The sequence below is a fragment of the Hemitrygon akajei genome, chromosome 14 (assembly GCF_048418815.1).
Source record: "Hemitrygon akajei chromosome 14, sHemAka1.3, whole genome shotgun sequence".
Classification (NCBI taxonomy): Eukaryota; Metazoa; Chordata; class Chondrichthyes; order Myliobatiformes; family Dasyatidae; genus Hemitrygon; species Hemitrygon akajei.
The window spans coordinates 87,680,405-87,702,509 of NC_133137.1; the positions used below are offsets into that span (position 1 = coordinate 87,680,405).

Genomic DNA, 22,105 nt, shown 5'->3' on the forward strand with positions numbered 1-22,105 from the left:
TTAGATTGGCATCATGTCTTTATTCAGTACGTGCTGCATAAAAAAATTAATAATCTCAAGCATTTGCAAAAGTCATCATGGTATTCCCAGGTCAATGAAGTGTTCATTATGTATGTTCTACCAAAGTGCATGACCTCATACTTTCCCAACATTAACCTCCATTTGCCATGGTTAGCCTTCAATCAAACTATGCTGATTTACACAAAATTAGTTTGCATTTTTCTGTGCCAATATTCTATACTGTATAATCTACCCTTTGTCATGTTTAAAAACCTCATGGACGTTTCAAGAAACTGTAAAGGTGTGGAACGAGGTAGTCTTTAAAGTGTCCATCGATAAATCCTTTCCCGCTGTTATGGATAAACCAGCAGTGGATATTTGTTCCATTTACGGTGTCTGTCCTGTAGTCTTTCTGCACCCCCCTACAAGACAATGCACACATGGTTAGGTTAGATCACAAGCATACAAGCGCTTACCTCATTCACTGTTGGAAGGTCTGATTGTGTTTGTTCCCCACCACCTTTTGCAGGCATGTGTTTCACCACTGATTTTCGCTAAAGCTTTGCAATCCTTTAGTCTTTTATGTTTCACTTTAAATCTATGTCCTTCAGTTGCTGGTTGAGAGCAATGGGGCTGGTTTCGCTGCTGATGCTTTGTTGTATCGTATGGTCTGTGTTTTTCTGTTGATCATGGTGGGCTTGCTGTATTAATACCGGAATGTATAGTGGCACTTGTGAGCTGTGGTCAGCACTTCCTTGGGTGGGTTGGTGTAACTGGCAGATGGAATAGTGTGTCTGGAAATGTATGGTCATGCACTTTGGTTGAAGAAATGAAAGAGTTAACTATTTTCTAAATGGAGAGGAAATACAAAAATCTGAGGTGCAAAGGGATTTGGGAGTGCTTGTGCAGGATTCCCTAAAAGGTTAATTCACAGCTTGAATCTAGTGAGGAAGGCTAATGCAATGTTAGCATTCATTTCAAGAGGACTAGAATATAAAAACAAGGATGTAATGTTGAGGCTTTATAAGGCACAGGTAAGGCCTCACTTGGAGTATTATGAGCAGTTTTTGCCCCTTTATCTTTGAACGGGTTTACTGAAACTGGAAAGGGTTCAAAAGAGGTTTACAAAAATGATTCCAGGATTGAATGGCTTGTCATATGAAGAACATTTGATGGTTCTGGGCCTGTACTTACTAAGATTCAGAAGAATGAGGGGTGACCTAATTGAAATCTGTGGAATGGTGAAAGACCTTGATGGAGTGGATGTGGAGAGGATGTTTCCTATGGTGGGAGAGCCTAAAACTAGAGGAGACAGCCTCAGAATAGAGGGGTGTCCTTTTAGAATGGAGATGAGGAATTTCTTTGGCCAGAGAGTGCTGAATCTGTGGAATTCTTTGCCACAGGCAGCTGTGCAAATCAAGTCTTTATGTATTCTTAAGGCAGAGGTTGATAGATTCTTGCTTGGTCACAGAATGAATAGATACTGGGAAGACAGGAGATTGGGGCTGAGAGGAAAATTGGATCAGCTATGGTGAAATGACAGAGCAGACTCTGGGCAAACTGGACTAATTCAGCTCATATGGTCTTAATGCAAATGACACATTTTACTGTATGTTTCGATGTACGAGTGATATATAAAGCTAAATCCGAATCTGAACAATCTGCTGATTGGAACTACGTTTTGTCCTACTTAATCCTGTATATGAGTAACACATCTTTATTTCAATTATAATTACCCATTCTGCTGATGAGGATGACCAAGGCCAAAGGTTTTCTATCTTAAATGGTACTTTTCTGTTCATTTGATCCCATGTATATTATTTCCAACTTTAAATGACACAATTTTAAAACAAACACTGCTCTGGGAGGTGACACATGTTTCCTTATTCAAAAAGACAATGGTTGAATTTGTGTTCTGACATTTCACATGATTTCCATGGTGTTACAATCTTGAGGGAATAAAGAGCTAAGGATTGTGATTCTCTGATGGGCTGTTAAGATTAGCTTTATTTATTGCATGTACATTGAAAATGAAATGTGTCACTTGCGGCAAATTAAATCAGCAAGGTTGTGTTGGGCAGCCTGAAAAATGTCATTTTTCATAAGTCAATAAAGCATGTCTACAACTCACGAACCGTATCTGTACATCTTTGGAATGTGGGAGGAAACCGGAGTGATCATGCCGATAACATGCAAACTTCTTACAGACAGTAGCGGGAATTAAACCCCAATCAGTAGTCACTGCTGCTGTAAAGCGATGCGCTACTGTGTATACTGTGGTTAACCTGGGAAAATGGAGTTTAATGTGCAGAAACTGTGAGTTCATGCATTTCCGTAAAGTAGTACAGTACATGAACAGGCCCTTCAGCCCACAATGTATGTGCCAACTATGATGCAAAGATAAACCAAACTTATCTGCCTACACGTGATTCATACTCTGCCAATAGAACTCCCCACTGGCACCAATTGTTAACATTTTAGGAATGATGCTTTCATTCACTTTGCCATCTGAATGCTCACATTGATCATGGTCCTTTATCTATGTGGTGTGTTGGTCAGTGATATGATGGTTTTGAAGAAAGATGAAAGAATAACAGTGTAAGTGGGAAATTTGTGAAAACAAAAAAGTATTTTCAATTAAAATGTTGATGGTACAATTGTAATTGCTATTGTTTCCTGATTTTGTCAAACACAGGAAAGCAATTTCCAAAACTAAACCTACAATACAAAGCAAAAAATATCACACCTAAAAATGAACTTAAAAAATTTGAAGTTGAAACTTTACTGGTTGCTGATATTGTTTATAGATTTGTATTTTGTTCAGTAATCCTGTAATAATGGTCAAAATATCAATATAAAATAATAAAATAGAAACATAGAAAACCAGCAGTACAACACAGGCCCTTCACCCACAAAGTTGTGCCAAACATGTCCCTACCTTAGAAATTACCTAGGATTACCCATAGCCCTCTATTTTTCTAAGCTCCATGTACCTATCCAGGAGTCTCTTAAAAGACCCTCCACCACCGTCGCCGACAGCCCATTCCACGCACTGTGTAAAAAAAAAACTTAACCCTGACATCTCCTCTGTATCTACTTACAAGCACTTTAAAACTGTGCCCTCTTGTGCTAGCCATTTCAGCCCTGGGAAAAAGCCTCTGACTATCCACACGATCAATGCCTCTCACCTCTATCAGGTCACCTCTCATCCTGGGTCGCTCCAAGGAGAAAAGGTCAAGTTCACTCCACCTATTCTCATAAGACATGCTTCCCAATCCAGGCAGCATCGTTGAAAAACTCCTCTGCACCCTTTATTGTTTCCACATCCTTCCTGTAGTGAGGTGACCAGAACTGAGCACATTACTCCAATTGGGGTCTAACCAGGGTCCTTCGGCGCTGCAATGTTACTTCTCAGCTCCTGAACTCAATCCCACAATTGATAATGACCAATGCACCGTATGCCTTCTTAACCACAGAATCAATCTGCACAGCAGCTTTGAGTGTCCTATGGACTTGGACCACAAGATCCCTCTGATCCTCCACACTGTCAAGAGTCTTACCATTAATACTACACATTGCCATCATATTTGACCTACCAAATTGAACCACTTCACACGTATCTGGGTTGAACTCCATCTACTACTTAGCACAGTTTTGCATCTTATCAGTGTCCTGCTGTAACCTCTGACAGCCCTCCACACTATCCACAACACCCCCAACCTTTGTGTCATCAGCAAATTTACTAACCCATCCCTCCACTTCCTCATCCAGGTCATTTATAAAAATCACGAAGAAAATCTAAAACTTTAAATGCTTTCCCTCTCCCTCTCTAAGTGTTCCCACTATTTTCTAATTTGTCCTATATATGTGTAAAGTAGAGGTTTAGCATTCTCTCATTCCTTAGCCATGGTAACACACAAAAAAAGCTGGAAGAACTCAGCAGGTCAGGCAGGATCTATGGAAAGTAATAACCAGTTGATGTTTCAAGCCTTAGCCATGGCTCAGTGATTAACCCCAAGCTATTAATTCCAACCTCTCAGGTTACAAGTATCCTTGAGAACACACCAGAGTACAATCTGCAATGTGAAAAGATCAAAGAAGGAAATAAAAGATATGGTGTGTTTCTGTAATTGGTAATAATTGCTCAGTAATGACATTGCTTTATTTACGTACCTGGTTACGGTAATTCTGTGACCTTTCACTTCCATGGTAGCTTGTGGCTTATTTGAGTCCGAGCTGGTGTACACATTGTACACATTTACTTCTGGTTCATGGGTAAATTGACCTGCAACGAAGAGAATTCCCTTTGTCATTGAACCTTCTTAACCTGACTAATTAGCATCTCGTCCATTTTATAGGCTTTAACTTTTTTTATTTATTGAGATACAGCATGGAATTGGCTCTTCGAACCCCACCATCCAGCAATCTCTTAATTTATTCTGAGCCTAATCACTAGAGAATTTACAATAACCAATTAACCTACCAACCGGTACACTTTGAACTGTGAGAGGAAACCCACATGTGCATGGGGAAGCATGTACAAACTCCTCACAAACAGCAGCAAGAAGTTAACCTGGGTCGCTGGTACTGCATAAAGCATTGTGCTACACTACGCTACTGTGCCTCCCAGGTACTACACCAGTAATCACTCTCTACTGAATCTGCATTCTTTGGAATTTAGAGAAAAGAGAGGTGAACATTGAGACATACTGTATGAGATTCTAAGGGGGAAGTCTGTAAATGTCAAGGCATTTATTCCTAAGAGACAGAGTCACAAGTGAGGGCACATAAAAATTATAAGATAAGGGGCTGAAGTTCCTTCTCACATTGGATAATGAATATCTGAAATTTTCCCAGAGGGAGCCATAAGAAGTACTTAAATTGAAGGTCGATAAATTCAAGGAAGATTGGTGATTGACTGTGGTAACTGCGCATAGAAGAGGAATTGAGTCCAGGGTGTAGATCGGCCATTGAACTGTGAGGCGGGCTTGAGGAAGTGAGTGGCATACTCCCACTCCTGGTTCCTTGTATTCTAGAAATTGGCTGCCTCAAATACCGCATCACCGCCATGATTACTGATAGAGTTACATAAAAAAGAATTTTTGAGAAGTAATTACCAATCAATCCATGGACACTGTTGGAGAATGTGTTTGTGGGAGGAGTGTAAAATCCAAGGAAGTCCACATTGGTTGGATGATTTTTCCAGACACGGTGAAGTAAAATCAAGAAAACCATATCTCTGTCCATGGTGATTGTGACGTTAGTATTTCTTTTCACCCTGATAACAAAACTAAAACAGGAAAACAAGACAAGCAAACTGAATATGTTTCACTAGCTTCTCTGAATTAGTCTGAATAGTTTTTCAGAACTTTCATGCTTTGCTTGATGTAAGAATAAATCCCTCTCTGGTTAATTGTCACGGAGACTGATGGAGCAATACCTCACTAAGGCGCTGGGTTAGGATTACAGACAGGATTTTAATTTTCAACCAAACCTCCGAAAGCTATCCCTATAATACAATGAGCCATAGGACATTGAACAATATTGTGTTATTTCTAGTGCATGGAATTTTTCATGCTAGTCAACTCCAAGTACATAGTTGAATTATGAATAGAAACCTCTTAAAAATAAAAGTAATTATACTCTCATGGCCAGTTTAGTAGGTACACCTGCTCATAAATGCAAATATCATCCAATCATGACAGCAACTCAATGCAAGCAAACAAATCTAAGAGGTTCAGTTGTTGATCAGACCAAATATCAAAATCAGGAAGAAATATTTCCTCAGTGATGTTGACCGTGGAATGATTTTTGGTATTAGGCAGGGTGGTTTGAATATCTCAGGAACTGCGGATCTGGGATTTTCACTCACAACAGTCTCTAGAGTTTATAGAGAATGGTGCAGAAAACAAAAAAAAAAATCCAGTGAGTGGCATTTCTGTGGGTGAAAACACCTTTGTCAATGAGAGAGGTCAGATGAGAATGACCAGACTGGTTCAAGCTGACAGGAAGGCGACAGTAACTCAAATAAGTGGTGTGCAGAAGAGCATCTCTGAATGAACATGTCAAGCATTGAAGTGGATGGGCTACAGCAGAAGAAAACCATGAATATACACCCAGTGGCTATTTTATTAGGTACAATAGGTACCTAATATGATTATTATTCACTTTCAAATTATTTTTTCTCTATGAAAATTGAATTTATGAGTCTGTTCTTATAGTAGAATCCAGAATCCCAGAATAATTTTTATGACTTTTTAAAATTGTTAATCTTCATTCATTTTTCAGCTGGGACTGTCTCTGACAATTCCGGCATTTGTTACCCTTCTCTGCTCATGAGAAGATGGTGCTGAGCCGTTGCTGCCCTTCTTGCGAAGGTGCCCTCACGGTGCACAAGAGACTTCCAGGTCAATGATATACAATATTTCAAGCTCAGAATGAGTGTACAACTTGGATGGGATCCTACACTGCTGTTGTTCACCTCTGCCTGCTAGTCTCGTCCTTTATATCTTTTCGTCTCGCGCTGCACAAGTGGAATGAGGGAGGAAATGAGCACCCAGGGGAAGCGCCCATGGCCACTGGCAGAATGTACAAATTCCTTGCAGACATTAGCAGGAATTGAAGCAAGTTGCTGGTGCTGTAATAGCATGACACTAACCAGGATGATACCATGCAGTCCAATCTATTGTCCTTCAGTTCTCTCTCTCCATCCACATTTTGTTCTTGGCATTGAATTGGGCGTTACTGTTGGAACAGCATAATCGAGTACGATGCATTTCATCATTTGTAGGAAGCTTCAGGGATCAGCCCATTTTTTCTTCTCCTGATGATGTTCTCTGGAACAACTTCACCAAAATCTCTATCACTGTCTCTGTCTTTACCAGAATTTTATCGCTGTCTGATATAGAAGCATCACTGAGCTGATTTGGGAAACGCTGCAGAGGATTATAAATTCAGCCAGCTCCATCATGGGCATTAACATCCCCACCGTCAATGATATCCTCAAAAGGAGATGCCTCTAAAAGGTTGCATTCATCATCAAGGACCCCCACACCCCAGAAATGCCCTCTTCTCATTACTACCATCAGGGAGCAGGTACAGGAGTCTGAATGCACACATTCAAAGCTTTAGGAACAGCTTCCTCCCCTCCACCATCAGATTTTTGAACGGTCCTTGAACACTACCTCACTATTTTTGCTTTTTTTTGCACTATTTATTTAGCTTTTTTAAAAAATTTTTTTATTCCTTATTAGAATTTATCATATATTTCATGTATTGCACCAAACTACTACCACAGAACAACCCATTTCAGGCCGTATGTCAGTGATAATAAAGCTGATTCATTTCTTCCTTTTACAAAACCATTATCTCAAGTCTTCAATGTGGACGTGGCACAAACACATTCATTCAGTTTCTCTCCCCAGCCAACTTACTTAGCATGGGTCAACATAGCATTCTCTGACCACTGAAGCAGAGTTTTCTGAGCCCCATCCTTCACGAGAATCTTCTCTGTGCTGATCTCAAAGCTTAGGTTCAGTTTGGTGAAATGGAGCCCGATTATTCCAAAATAGGTGTTCAACTTCTCATTTTTGGCTTTCTTTCCACTGATGACTTTACCATTGATTGCAATGCCTGTGGGGAAAAAATAATGCGAGTGTGTTAAAAGGAACAAAATCAGTACAAGTGTTTTTGTGTAAATATCTTGATTGGAGGCTGTGATGGTGGATCTATAATCTATTTAACAGGATGGATGGATTATCCTTTAAAAGGGGAAGAGCTACTTTCTTGTTGCAATGTCATTGCTCAAGCACTAGATGGTGATATTGAACCACATATAATCATTTAGTTCTGTTGCCCCCATTCCAATATTGCTTTGCCTTATTTCTTTTTTTTTCCACATTTTAAGCACTCCTATCCTAAGTTATTTATATTTTTGTAGGTTTTCCATTAAATTGCCACACATTTATTGAGGAGTAAATGAGGCAGGAATTTCTGGAGGTTGTGCATTCACTGTTAAACACAAACATTTGCAACTGCAATTTGGGGTTGTCCCCCATTGCTCGCCTAACAGATATTTAGAAAGGTCTTAGCTCCGTGTGTGAGTTTTTCATAGTTTGATAGATACACACCAACTGACACTGGCTTATAGGCTGAAATGCACACAAAACCTTACAGTGACTCACAAGCAGAAAATTACACACGAACTCGCACCGTCTCACAGGCAAAAACCCACCACACTATCTTACACCATCTCACAGGCGGAAATCCGCACACAAACTCACACTGTCTCACAGCCAGAAACCCACACACAAACTTACACCATCCCGCAGGCAAAAACCCAAACACAAACCTATGCCATACAATGGCCTGTTGACATTTTGGGTCGAGGCATTTCATCTGAACGCAGATAATTCAGAAATCCTGATGATTTACCATCTGGCTCATCAGTTTTTCATTCACACTTTCCTTTTCAACTCACCAAAGGCCCGTTTGCTGGATTTCCTTCATACACTGGGGCCTTGCTCTCCACACTCTTTTGAAACTCAGCTGGTTCATTGGAAAGTTTATAATGCCACTGTGTAACATCTTAGAAAATGTGAATTAGAAGTGTGATGGGGTACCAACAGGAATAACATCCAGCAGTCTGGTAAACTGACCAGTTCGGCACAAAGGAAGTCCTTGAAAATACCAGTTACCAGAGTATCACTACTGATTCTTGCTTCATGCCCTGCTGAAGGGTCTCATCCTGAAACGCCGACTGTTCATTTCCCTCCATAGATGATGCCTGACCGGCTGAGGCCCTCCTGACGAAGGGTCTCGGCCCGAAACGTCGACAGTGCTTCTCCCTATAGATGCTGCCTGGCCTGCTGTATTCTACCAGCATTTTGTGTGTGTTGTTGTTTGAATTTCCAGCATCTGCAGATTTCCTCGTGTGAGGCCCTCCAGTGGTTTGTGTGTGTTAATCCCTACTTCATGTAGATTATCTAATCCTTCAGCCTGTTGTCAGTTCCACCTATCACCTTTGAGCTTCTGGTTCATCTCCCACTCTCCTCTCTCTCAGTTACCTATCATAGTCCATCCAGCTCCTTCCTCACCTATATCCACCTATTGCCTGCTCGGTCTCGCTCAGCTCTTACCCACCACTGTGGGGCTTATCTCCCCTCTATCTTTCAGTGCTGAAGGGTCTCAGCCTGAAACATCAACTGCCCATTTCCCTCCATAGATACTGCTTGACCTTCCGAATTCCTCCAGGCTTTTGCACGTGACCCAGATTCCAGCAGTCATTGAGGTTAGAAACAGGCCTTTCATCTCATCTAAACTATTCCAAAATATTGTACGGTGTAATTGCTTCACACTTGGAGCACAGCCCTCCCTACCACTCCTATCCATGTACTTAACCAAATTTCTCTTAATGATGCAATTGAACCCACACCTGCCACTTCCACTGGCAGTTCATTCTATACTCTGAGTGATGAAGTTCCCCCTCAGTTTCCCTAAAATATTCCACCTTTCACCTTTAACCTATGACCTCTAGCTCTTGTCACACCGAACCTCAGAAGAAAAGGCCTGCTTGCATTTACACTGTCTATACCCCTTATAATCTTGTGTACCTCTAACAGATCTCCCTTCATTCTCCTATACTCCAGGAAATGAAGCCCTAACCTATTCAAACTGTCCCTATAACTCAGGTCCTCAAGTCCTCTACAACTTTGTAAATTTTCTCTGTATTCTTTCAAGCTCATTGATATCTTTCCTGTAAGTAGATAACCAGAACTGCACACAATACTCCAAATTAAACCTCACCAAAGTCTTATACAATTCTCGTGTGTCTTCATTTAAGTTAGTATCCTATCTATTCTGCTACTGATCCTGTAACTCCCTAAGCATCAATTTTGCTAACTTGCTTGTGAGAATGGGACTAGCAAGATGACACTGCATTTCCTTCATCAATGTTGTTGCCTTATCAAAGAGCTCAATCAGGATAATCAAACGTAATTTATACAAGGGACAGATAATTATCAAGTGCACATAGTTACTTTGACATAATAAGTGCTTTGGAAGAGAAGTCGAGTGGTTTCTCTGTTACCTTTGATTGGATCTGACACCAGGCTCAGGATTCTTCCAGGCTGTGGATCGATATTGAAGCAAACAACTTCATTACTCTTCGGCAGATGAATGATGAAGTGAGGATCATTATCAACTAAACGAGAAAAATATGGTCATGATTATTGAACAGATTTCCCCCTAAGATACAGTTAAACATCCCAATCCTTGGGTAAATCTGCTACAGAGCCGAAAGCAGCCTCCCCTCCGCGGACTCTGCCTACACAGACATTCTCTCTTCTCCCCTCTCGCTTTGAACAGAAGATTAAAAAAACCTGAAGGCACTTACCACCAGGCTAAGGACAGCTTCTATCGGACTGTTATAAGCCCTTTGAATGGTCCTCTAATATGAAAAGATGGCTATTGACCTTAAATTCTAGCCCATTATGACCTTGCATCTTATTGTCTACCTGCACTGCACTTTCTCGGTAACTGGGGCACTTTATTTTGCATTGTAGTTTTACCTCGTTCTACCTCAATGCAGAGATGGTGGAGTACTGGGCTGGATGTCATGCTCACTTAAGGAAGGTGAATTGTCTTCCATATCCTCTCCTTTCCAGCTGTAGTGATCACTGTAGGACCACTGGCTTGCCATGCAGAAAGTCACAGGCATATGGCCTCTCCTTCAGTACCATATCCATAGCAACGCCTTCACCTGGCATCTCTATTTTTACTAAGTTTGCTATGTCATGAAATGACTGGGTGCCCAGTGGTATGACTGCGTGGGCAGGCTGGGCTATTCAGCCTTGGATGGCATCCAGCCTCGGAGAAGGACAGCTCTGATTCCAAACCCGGGTAGATGGGGCTCGTTAGCTTTGCCAGGCAGTCTGTCTAGGAGAAGGGAATTTCTGACACTCAACCTACAGCCTTGTGGTTGCCTCAGTCGTTGCAGCTCGCTGTACCATTGTGGAACGTCCCCCGGCCTAAAGAGTGGAGTTGGTCCGCACGCACCAATCCTCACTATAAACCTACGCAGCACAGCTGGGAAGGAAAGTCCTACAGTGATGGAGTTTTCCCTCCTGATCTTCGCAAGTGAAGTACCAGTCATCATCACCTCATGGCACTGTGCAATGATCAAACAGTTACCTCGTATGATAAGGTGGGGTCTTGACCTCACAACCTACCCTTCAGCTTTCTGCCTCTCTCCACTGCACTTCCTCTGTATGCTGCATTCTTTATTTATTTTATCGAGAGACACCACGCAGAACAGGCCGTTCTGCCCAACGAACAGCGCCGCCCAGTAACCCACCAATCACAGGACAGTTTGCAATGACCAATTAACCTACCAACTGGACTGTGGGAGGAAACTGGAGCACCTGGAGGGAACCCATGCACTCAGAGGGAGAACATATAAATTTGCTTACAGAAGATGCTGGAAATGAACTCTGAATTCTGAAGCCCTGAGATGTAATAGCGTCGCATTAATTACAACACCACCACAGTGCCAACAATGGTGTAACTGCATTGTTCTACCTCAACGCACTGAGTAATCAGCTGATCCGTATGAACAGTATGCAAGTCAAGCTTTTCATTGTATCTTGGTACATGTGATAAGGATAAAGCAGTACCAATATCAGCAGAAAAGGTGCATACATTCTTTGAATCTGTAACATATTATTCACATTCTGTCATCTATCATATTAGCCAACCATTAATCATTGCACAGCGCATTATTTCCCTTTGGACTACCTCACGATCTGCATGCATAAAGATAAACATACAAAGCTTTATTTGAAACATACAGCGAGATGTGTCATTTTGCATCAAAGACCAACACCATCTGAGGACGTGCTGGGAGCAGCCTTCGAGTCGCACCATGCTCCCAGTGGCAACATTGTATGCCCACATCTTGCCAACCCTAACCTCTACATCTTTGGAATGTGGGAGGAAACTGCAGCACCCAGAGGAGACCCAAGGGGAGAAGATCCTTACAGACACTGGCAGGAACTGAACCCAATCTCATAGCTGGTGCTGTAAAGCATTACAATAACCGATGGCATGTCATCATGGACAATAGCAATATCTATTTCAGGCTGCTGTTTATTGATTACAGCTCAGCGTTCAACACCTCCATACTCTTAGTACTGATCAATAAGCTCCAAAATATGGGCTCCTTACCTCCCTCTGAAACTACTTCCTCATCGGGAGACCACGGTCAATGCAAGTTGGAAATATCATCTCCTCCTTGCTGACAATCAGCATTCATCCCCCTCAAAAATGCATGCTCAGCCCACTGCTCTACACCCTCTACATCCACGACCGTGTGGCTCGGCACAGTTCGAACAGCAGCTATAAATTTGCCGATGACACAGCTCTTGTCAGCAGAGTTTCAGATGGTGATGAGGAGGCATGGAGGAGTGAAATGGATCAGCTAGTTGAGAGGGGTCACAACAACAACATTGCACTCAACATCAGTAAGTCCAAAAACTTGATTGTGAACTTAGGGAAGCAGGAATCAAGGGAGCACACACCAGCCCTCTTCAAGCGATCAACAGTGGAAAGGAGAGGAATCAGAAAAAGCTGTAGAATGTTGTAAAATCAGCCGGCTGCATCTTGGGCAATAGTCTACCTGGCATTGAGGGCACCTTCAAATGGTGATGCCTCAAAAAGGTGGCATCCACCATTAAGTAGCCCCATCACCCAGGACATGCCCTCTTCTCATTCCTACCATCAAGGAAGAGGTACAGGAGGCTGAAGAAACACCTCCAATATTTTAGGGACAGCTTCTTCCCCTCCACCAGCAGATTTCTGAATGGACACTAAACCCATGTCCACTACCTCATTATTTTTGCTCTCTTATTGCACCACTTAATTTAATTTTATATATGTTCCTTATTGTAATTTATAGTTTTTAATTATTATTTATTAAAATGCACTGCTGCCTCAAAATAACAAATTTCATGATATACTGTATGCCAGTGATATTAAACCTGATTCTGATTGAAAACAATGTTTTTCATTGTATCTCAGTTCATGTGACAATAATAAACCACTTTACCAATATACCCCTAGTGGCCACATTGGAGTTTGAATGAACCTGCTATGCATCTACGCTCACTGGCCTCTTTATTAGGTGTCTCCTATACCAAATAAAGTGGCCACTGAGTGTATGCTCTTGGTCTTCTGCCGCTGTGGCCCATCCAAAGTTTGATGTGTTGTGTGTACAGAGATGCTCTTCTGCACACCACTTCAGTATGATTATTTGAGTTACTGCCACCTTCCTGTCAGCTTGATCCAGTTTCATTGACAAGGCATTAACCTCTCCCATTAACAAAGCATTTTTGCCCACAGAGGCACTGCTCAATGAATTTTTTTTTGTTTTCCTCACTGTTCTCTGTAAACTCTGGAGACTGTTGTGCCTGAAAATCCCAGGAGATCAGCAGTGTCTGAGATACTCAAACCACCCCATCTGGCACCAACAACCATTCCACAATCAAAGTCACTTTGATCACCTTTCTTCCCCATTCTAATGTTTGGTCTGAACATCAACCGAAACTGTTGACCATGTCTGCATGATTTTAATCATTGAGCTGCTGCCATATGATTGTCTGATTTGATATTTGGATTAATGAGCAGGTGTACAGGTGTACCTAATAATGTGACCACTAAGTGTGTATTTTCCTGGTTGATTCTTGGTGTAGAATGTTACCATTGTGATCTATCCACTACAATAACATCTCATTTTAAATTCTGGTTTTCAAAGAAACACTGTGATGACAACAATAAGTAACATTATTTCACTCAGCATTGTATCACCTGGATGATAGTAATACCTATAATCAGGCTACAAGTTATTGATTACAGGTCAGCGTTCAACACAATCATACACTCAGTTCTAATCAACACACTCCAAAACCTGGGCCTCTGTACCTCCCTCTGCAACTGGATACTTGACTTCTTCACCAGGAGCCCAGCAACTTGGCAGATCAAAAATAACATCTTCTCCTCACCAAAGAGTATCATAACTGGTTGCATCATCATCTGCTACGGAAGTTGTAAACTCAGCCAGCATAAAGGACATCTTCAAAAGGCGATGCCTCAAAAAGGCGGCATCCATCATTAAGGACCCCCATCACCCAGGACATACCTACTTCTCACTGTACCATGATGGAGGAGGTACAACAGCCCAAGAAAACCACACTTAGCATTTCAGGAACAGTTTCTTTACCTCCACCATGAGATTCTTGAATGGACACTGAACCCATGAGTACTAACTCCCAATTTTTCCTTCTTTTTGCACTACTTATTTAGTTTAAAAAAATATATATGTATACTTTCTGTAATTTATAAATTTTAATTTTTAAAATTATGTATTGCAATGTACTGTCGCCACAAAACACCAGATTTCATGACATATGAGAGTGATATTAAGACTGATTCTAATAACATGAAGAAGTGCTACCTGAGGTCACTCGAGTCCCGAGCAATTCAGATGGTTTTGTAGGGAAAGGTGTAGGACCATTTGGTTTTTGAAATTGAATGGATGTTATCTTCTTCCCAATGATAGGTGTTCCTACAACAATGAGAATATCAAGTCAGGGTATTATCAGTCATTGTAATTCTACTTAAGTGCGAGAGGGTGGCAGCTCTTTTTCTCCATAATAACATGAACAATATTATTTCTGGAGAAAAGTACTTGTTCCAATTAACATAATTGTCTACATTAGTAATTTTCAGTTTGTAGTTCATTACTAAACAACATAATGATACTTTAATTATATCTGGATATAATATAATGTTAAAATTATAAGTTTTCAATATCACATAATTAAGAAAATGAGGACATGAGATAATCACCTATGATTTTCCATTGTTACATGAAACTGTGAAACATTATAATAGTTACTCAGTTACCTTTTATTAACTCCAAGTTCACTTATGAGAAATATGCAACATAATTGCATAGAGAAATGCAAGGCACATGAACAAGCCCATAATGTCTGTGCCGACCATGATGCTGAATTAAAATTCCCACCTGTGTATACGCGATCTGTCTCCTTGCATTCCCTGTCTGTCCATGTGTCAGTCAAAATGCTTCTGAAATTTTACCGTATTATCTGCTTCCAAAATCTCCCCTGGCAGCTCATTCCACATACTGACCACTCTCTGAGTGAAAGAGGTTTCCCCTCAGGTTCCAATTAAATATCTCCACTCTCATTTTAAACTTCTAGTTTTTGATTCCCCCAACTCTGCACAAAAGAGCAAGTGGATTCTCTCCATCAATTTCTTTGATTTTTCAAAAATTAAAGTTGACATCTAACGTGTTTGGTTTGGTGAATGTGCAGAGGAGATTCACTGAGAGGCTGCCCGCAGGGAGTTTCTCAGATGTTTTTACTTTCCTTGGAGAAGAGACTCACTGAGGTGTACAAAGTTAAGAGAGGCATAAATGAGACGGGCAGTAGCAAACTTTCCCCCACAGCATAGCTATCCATAACTAGTGGTCATAGATTTAAGGCAAGTAACTAGTTTAGGGAGGATACAAGGAAGAATTTTTCACCCAGAGGGTGTTAGGAATTTGGAATGCAGTGCCGGAGAAGTTGGTTGAACAAGACATTCTCACAATATTTAAGAAATATCCTGACGAGCATTAAAATTGTCAAAGCATAGAAGACCACAGGCTAAGTGTTGGCAAATGGGGATAGAAACGTGTAGAGGGGCACTTGATAATCAGCATGCACAGGATGGGGACCAGATCCTGTTCCACTGCTGAATGATTTTATAACTTGTGTTGATTGTGTAATTGTTTATATATAAGAAATTAGTCTGGCATTTTTAATTAACTGTTGTGCTTACTGCATTACTACAATAATTTTACTCTATTGGTTGGTGTTGTATCCTGATGCTTTTGCGATCCAAAGGTTCTTTGGAAGTTAAGAATTAGGAATAAAACTTGTTATTTATGGCCGTTTTATTACACGTTACAAGAGCAAATAAGAACAAGAAGAAGTGTTGAGAGAATGAAGAAAAGACCAGATTAATAAGTAGTCATGGTTGTCTCAGCAATGCAACTGAAACAAAATGCTAGGGGAACTCAGCCAGCTAGGGAGCATCTATGGAAAAGAGTACAATCGACATTTCGGGCCAAGACCCTTCATCAGGACTTCGTCATCCTGATGAAGGATCCCAGCCCAGAACATCAGCTGTATTCTTTTCCATAGACGCCGCCTGGCTTGATGAGTTCCTCCGGCATTTTGTGTCTGTGTTGCTTGGATTTCCAGCATCTGCAGATTTTCTCTTGTTCATTTGTTGTCTCATAACAATCTAGAGAAAACAGAAAATTCCTTTGGTAATAATTAACTTATAAAATAGCCAGATCCATGTGGTGAGACACCTGCTACTGAAAGCTAAGAAGTTTCTAGAAAAGTACAAAAGTAACTGTACTGCAATTGTTGAACAATCACAAATATATAGGTGATTACATAAAAATACAAACAAGCATAGCAAAGTTCACCTACAAGAAATTACATGAAAAAATATAGTTCTACACCCCAATCCATCACTGGAGACACAAGAGCCTGCAGATGCTGGGATATGGAGTGATAAACAAAGTACCAGACGCAGCGGGTCATGCAGTATCGTTGTAGGGAAAATGATGATTTGGGCCAAGATTCTTCATCTGGATCCCCTCTATGACTTCCACTACCCTTCCTACCACATCAGACTAAGATTCTTGACCCAAAAAGTTAATTTCCTTCCTCAGATGCTGCCTGATCTGCCGGGTTTATCCACAACTTGCTTGTACCTCTTCAGCTGCGTAGAGATGATCAGAGATGTTATAAAAATGTAAGGCTTTATTCTTTTGCAAGGCCTTTCTTAGACACGTGAATACATTGTGTTTTTTAACTAAACCGTAAGAATTAACAAACCTGTACAGCATCCATTCCTGGTGTCCCTAGGAGAATCTGCCAACAGTTTTTGCCCCGTCTCCTCGCTTTCCACCAACATGGAAGTTACTGGGGTCACAAAGTGATGAATCAGAGCTAGGGCTAAAATTCTGCTCGTAATGTTCCTCTTCTGAATGCCGGATTGAGCCAATGCCCTATCATGAAGAAGAATTTGAGCTCAATTAATCTTCATGGGAGTGAAAAGCTGGCTAACAAAATGAAAAACTGCGACAATATTTAGCAACGCACAATCCAGTCTTGATAGTTGTTGTATTTGTTTCTGATATCAAATGTATTATTCTAAACTAAAACTGAACTTTAGTATGAAATAATATTAGTTATGCGTTATTATAAACGGTACTGCAATAAAAGCTTTAAAATCTGAAATTATGACTGAAATACAAAGAGAAAAAAGGGTACAGTCGACATTCCCTGTGTGGTAAGAAAAAGAAAGGAATAGTTTTCATTACAGGTGATCTGTGCTCAGTATTGGACTACGCTGCTTGGGAAGAGGACACTACATCCATGGACGTGGCCAGTGCTGCAGCCAACAGTGTCTGGTGTGGTGTATGTGGGACTAAGGCATTATTGTAAAAATAATTGTATGGAAAATTGATCGCATTGTGCATAATTTTAATGTCTTTTACAGTAGATCTGAAGTTCAAAATTAATTGTTAATAATGTATGGTGGGGTCTACCTGATGATAGTCGACTCGTGCATGGATAGTATTGGGCATTCAGTAGTGATGTTGATTCAAGATTCAGGTATTTTCATCACACGTACATCAAAACATACAGTGAAATGCGTCATTTGTGTTAACAGCCAACAGAGCCGATGGTGTGGCTGGGGTAGCCCGCTAGTGTCATCATACATTCTGCAACCAAACTTTTGGCTTCCCTGCTCATTGCTTATCCCTTCTGAAACACTTTGGTGTATATCTGTATTTAGCACTTATTGGGGAACCATATCAAACCTTATGGACTTCCAGTCTTCACTGGAAGTTTGTTCACTGTCCATTTTTATTTGGACGCTGCTGGGGCCACTAAAGCAACCGACGGCTCTCACCAATGATCCTCTTCCCTACGAGTCTAGGGATATGGCCTTGTTTTATCCTTAGAAAGGCCCCGACCACAACCATTCTTTCGCTGGCTCTCCCTGTAATGCCCTACTCCATCAGAGAGACTTTGCAATTCTGTCCCATCATAGAGCTTAAGGGAAAGCAACGGATGTGGTGCATTTGGTGCCAGGAAACATTTGAGAAAATGTCAGGCAAAACGTTATTAAATAAAACTAAAGCACATGCGATTGAGGGTAACAAACTTCCATCCAGGAATGGAGAGAAAACAAGAAACAAAAATAGAACAACAGTATAGCACGGGAACGGAAACTTCAGCCCACAGTGTCTGTGCCAGCCATGATGCCAATTTAAACTAAACTTCTGCCAGTACATGATCCATATTCCTACATTTGCTACACATTCATGTGTCTATCTGACAGCCTCTTAAATCTGAATCAGAATCAGTTTTAATATCATGGGCATGTGTCATGAAAGTTGTTGTTTGGTGGCAGCAGTACAGAGCAGCACTTAAAAAAACTATAAATTACAATATGAAATATATGTAAATAAAGCAAAAAAATAGTAAAGCAGTTTTCACGGGTTGGTTCATTGTCCATTCAGAAAACTGATGGTGGAGGGGAATAAGTTCATGAAACATTGTGTGTGTGTCTACAGACTTCCGTACCTCCTCCTTGGTGGTAGCAATGAAAAGAGGGCACGTTCTGGGTGATGGGGGTCCTTCGTGATGGCCGCTGCCTTTTTGAAGCATCTCTTTCTGAAGATGTCCCTAATGCTGGGGAAGGCAGTGCCCACGATGGTGCAGGCTCAGTTTCTAACCTTCTGCAGCCTTTTCTCATTCTATGCAGGAGCCCCTCTACCCCTGGAAACCCATTCCAGGCACCTACTACTCTCTGTGAAAATACTCTATCCCACATCTCTTTTAAACTTACTCCCTCACCTTAAATGGGTATCTTCTAGTACTTGAAATTTCCTCCAAGGGAAAGAGATTCTGACTGTCAACCCTATTGATGCCTCTCATAATTTTATAAACTTCTTTCTGATCTCCCCTAAGCCCCTAGTGCTCTCCCCACCATTCGAAAGCAACTTAGAGTGGTAATTCCAGCTGAGAACTGCTGGCCCATGATGTTGCACCAACCTGTGAACCTACTCTAAGATCAATCTAGATCTTCCCTCCTACATTGTCGTCCATTTTCCTATTATCCGTCTGCATATCTAAGAGTTTCTTAAATGCCCCTAATGTATCAGTCCCTACCACCATGCCTAACAGAGTGTTTCATGCACCCACTGCTCTCTGTGTAAAAGGTCTACCTCTGACATGGCCCCCTATACTTTCCTCCAAACACCTTAAAATATGCCCCCTTGTATTAGTCATTTCCACCCTGGGAAAAAGTCTCTGGCTATCCATTCTATCTATGCCTCTTATCATTTTGTACTGTTAAGAGCTCCTTTTGGGGTTCCTAGTGTTAACTTTGTTTCTTCCTCCACTGAAGCTGACTAACCTATCAGAGGCCTGCCAAGGAATTTTGTGTTGAGCATGTATAGTGACAACACTATAGCCTGCCACACTGAAGACGATTGGGCAATCTCTCTGTCAATCAAGTTCAGAGATCACATGAATGTGACTGAGGTTGTTTTTAAGTACATAACTACATCTTGACTATCCCTTGCTTAATAGCTAGAAGAGTTATTCTGCATTTCATAGAAGTTTGTTCCTTCTATGCTTTAAATGTGGCATTTTTCTTACACGTTAATTAACTTTGCTGTAAAATACATTCCCAATCCATTAAACACATGCTAATTTCTGGAGATGTATGGTGCAGAGCATTCTGACTGGTTGCATTAGAGCCTGGTAAGGAGGCTCCTGTGCACAGTAGAGGCTGCAAAAATTTGTAGGCCCAATCAGCTCCATCATGGGCACAATACTTCCCACCATTGAGCAGATCTTCAAAAGGTAGTGCCTTATAAAGGTAGAATCCATCATTCAGGTCCAGGAGACTGAAGGTGCACACTCAACTTTTTGGGAACAGCTTCTTCTCCTTGGCTATCAGACTTGATGGGTCAAATGGCCTAATTCTGCTTGAATGTCGTGTGATCTTATGGTCTTATACGATCACTGTGATCTCTGCACTAAAATAGACTTGGTGTTGTTTTTGTTCTAATTACGATCTTTCATGTAAAAGATGTGTATAATTTATGTTTAATTGGTGCATCACTAAAGCTCAGCAGTTGGTGTGACGATATTGCAACGTGAGTTATTGGTTCAGACGTTCAAAGGTCAAATTTAATGTCAGAGAAATGTATACAATATACATCCCGAAATGCTTTTTCTTCGCAAACTGAAGTTCAGAGTTCAATTCTATCACCCTCTCTAAGAGTTTGCAGAGCCTTCCTGTGAGTGCATGGGTTTCCTCAGGGTGCTCTGGTTTCCTCCCACAGCCCAAAGACTACCTATGGATTAGTAGATTAATTGGTCAGTGTAAATCGTCCTGTGATTAGGATAGGTTTAAATATGTTGGGTAACTTGGCCGTGTGGCTTGTTCGGCCTATAGGCCTGTTCCAAGCTGTATCTCCAAATAAAGTTTAAAATTAAATGAAATTGTATGTTTTTCTTATGATTTGCTTATCCGATTCTATGTGCCTGTGATACTGCTGCAAATAATTATTTCATTGCACCTGGTCATACATGTACTTGTGCATATGACAATGAACTCAACTTTGACTCTGTGTGAGATAAATTAGTTGGAGCTTCTCACTCCTGTTATCATCTTGATCCAGGTACTGTCCTCCACAGAATGTCTGACAAATCAAAATTAGCCGTGTCTATGCTCTTCCCCTTCCCCCATCTAACCCAGCATTGTACTAAGACAAGGTCCCAACCTGCCATCATCATGGCTGGGGCCCCAGCATAACAAGTGGTTTCAGAAGAGAGGAGGAAGTAGATGGACAGAGAGAAGAATGAAGCAAAATGTAGAAATCAAAATTATGAGATAACCTGTCGGCAAGCAACTGTTGAATAGTAAGGAAAGCCCAAAGTTGCTTTGTAAAATGAGGAAGAACATATTGGTGTTTAGCCAGGATTTTGTCAAGCTCATCTGTTGGGGCCTCCACCTCCAAATGTACGTCACTGTTTGCCTGAAAAAGAGGAGAATACATAAAACATTAACCTTGCCTTTGGCTTATTCTCCAGAATTGGCCCACGTCCTGCTCCCATCCCATTCCACAAAAGGTCACAAGAGCATGTTATTGAATCATTCCTGATGTTCTAGAGGTCATCTCATTATGCTTTTAAAACCACTGAAAATTTGAAGAATCTTACTTTATTCTGGGGCACCTTGCCCAGATTAAGTTAATCTAATCAAGTCCATAATCAAATATTAAAACAGACGTTTGTTTGAGGGATTGAGTTCAAGAGTTGCACCTCTATAAAACCCTGGTTAGACCACGCTTGGAATATCCTTCAATATAGGAAGGATGTGGAAGTTTCAGAGAGGGTGCTGAGAACATTGACCAGGATGCTGCCTGGATTACAGAGCATTTCTTGTGAGGATAGGCTGAGCAAGCTAGGGCTTTTCTCTTTGGAGCGGAGGAGGATCAGAGGTAACTTGATAGAGGTGTACAAGATGATAAGAGGATTTTGACCGAGTGGACAGCCAGAGACTTTTTTTCCAAGGGCAGAAATGGCTATAAGACAAGCAGCAAAGTTTTAAGGTCTTTGGAGGAAAGTATAGGGAGAATGTCAGCACCATGTTTTTTTACAGAGAGTAGTGGGTGTGTGAATACACTGCCAGGCATGGTGCGAGAGGCAGATACGTTAGGGACAATTAAGAAGCTCTTAGAAAGGCACATGGGTGATAGAAAAAGAGGGGACTATGTGGAAGGGAAGAGACAGATTGATCTTAGAGTAGATAAAAGATTGACACAACATCGTGGGTCAAAGGGCCTGTATAGTTCTATGTTAGATTTATTTTAATGAATCAGTTGTACTTCAGTTAAGATAATTATTAATGTAATTAGACAAGCTGAGGGAGGGTGGAATAT

At 41.0% G+C, this 22,105-nt stretch overlaps 1 protein-coding gene across 1 annotated transcript in view; it reads right to left on the reverse strand.

Moving 5' to 3' along the window:
* Positions 1–22,105, reverse strand: part of itih2 (inter-alpha-trypsin inhibitor heavy chain 2) — a 101,356-nt gene continuing 79,251 nt past the window's right edge. Inside the window, exons 14-21 of the mRNA XM_073066524.1 lie at positions 21,060–21,199; positions 16,971–17,143; positions 14,507–14,617; positions 10,088–10,201; positions 7,434–7,632; positions 5,118–5,290; positions 4,174–4,285; positions 1–422 (exon numbers count right to left, since the gene is read on the reverse strand). Of these exons, the coding sequence (XP_072922625.1) occupies positions 275–422; positions 4,174–4,285; positions 5,118–5,290; positions 7,434–7,632; positions 10,088–10,201; positions 14,507–14,617; positions 16,971–17,143; positions 21,060–21,199 (1,170 nt within the window). The 3' untranslated portion in view covers positions 1–274. The remainder of the gene's footprint in view (positions 423–4,173; positions 4,286–5,117; positions 5,291–7,433; positions 7,633–10,087; positions 10,202–14,506; positions 14,618–16,970; positions 17,144–21,059; positions 21,200–22,105) is intronic.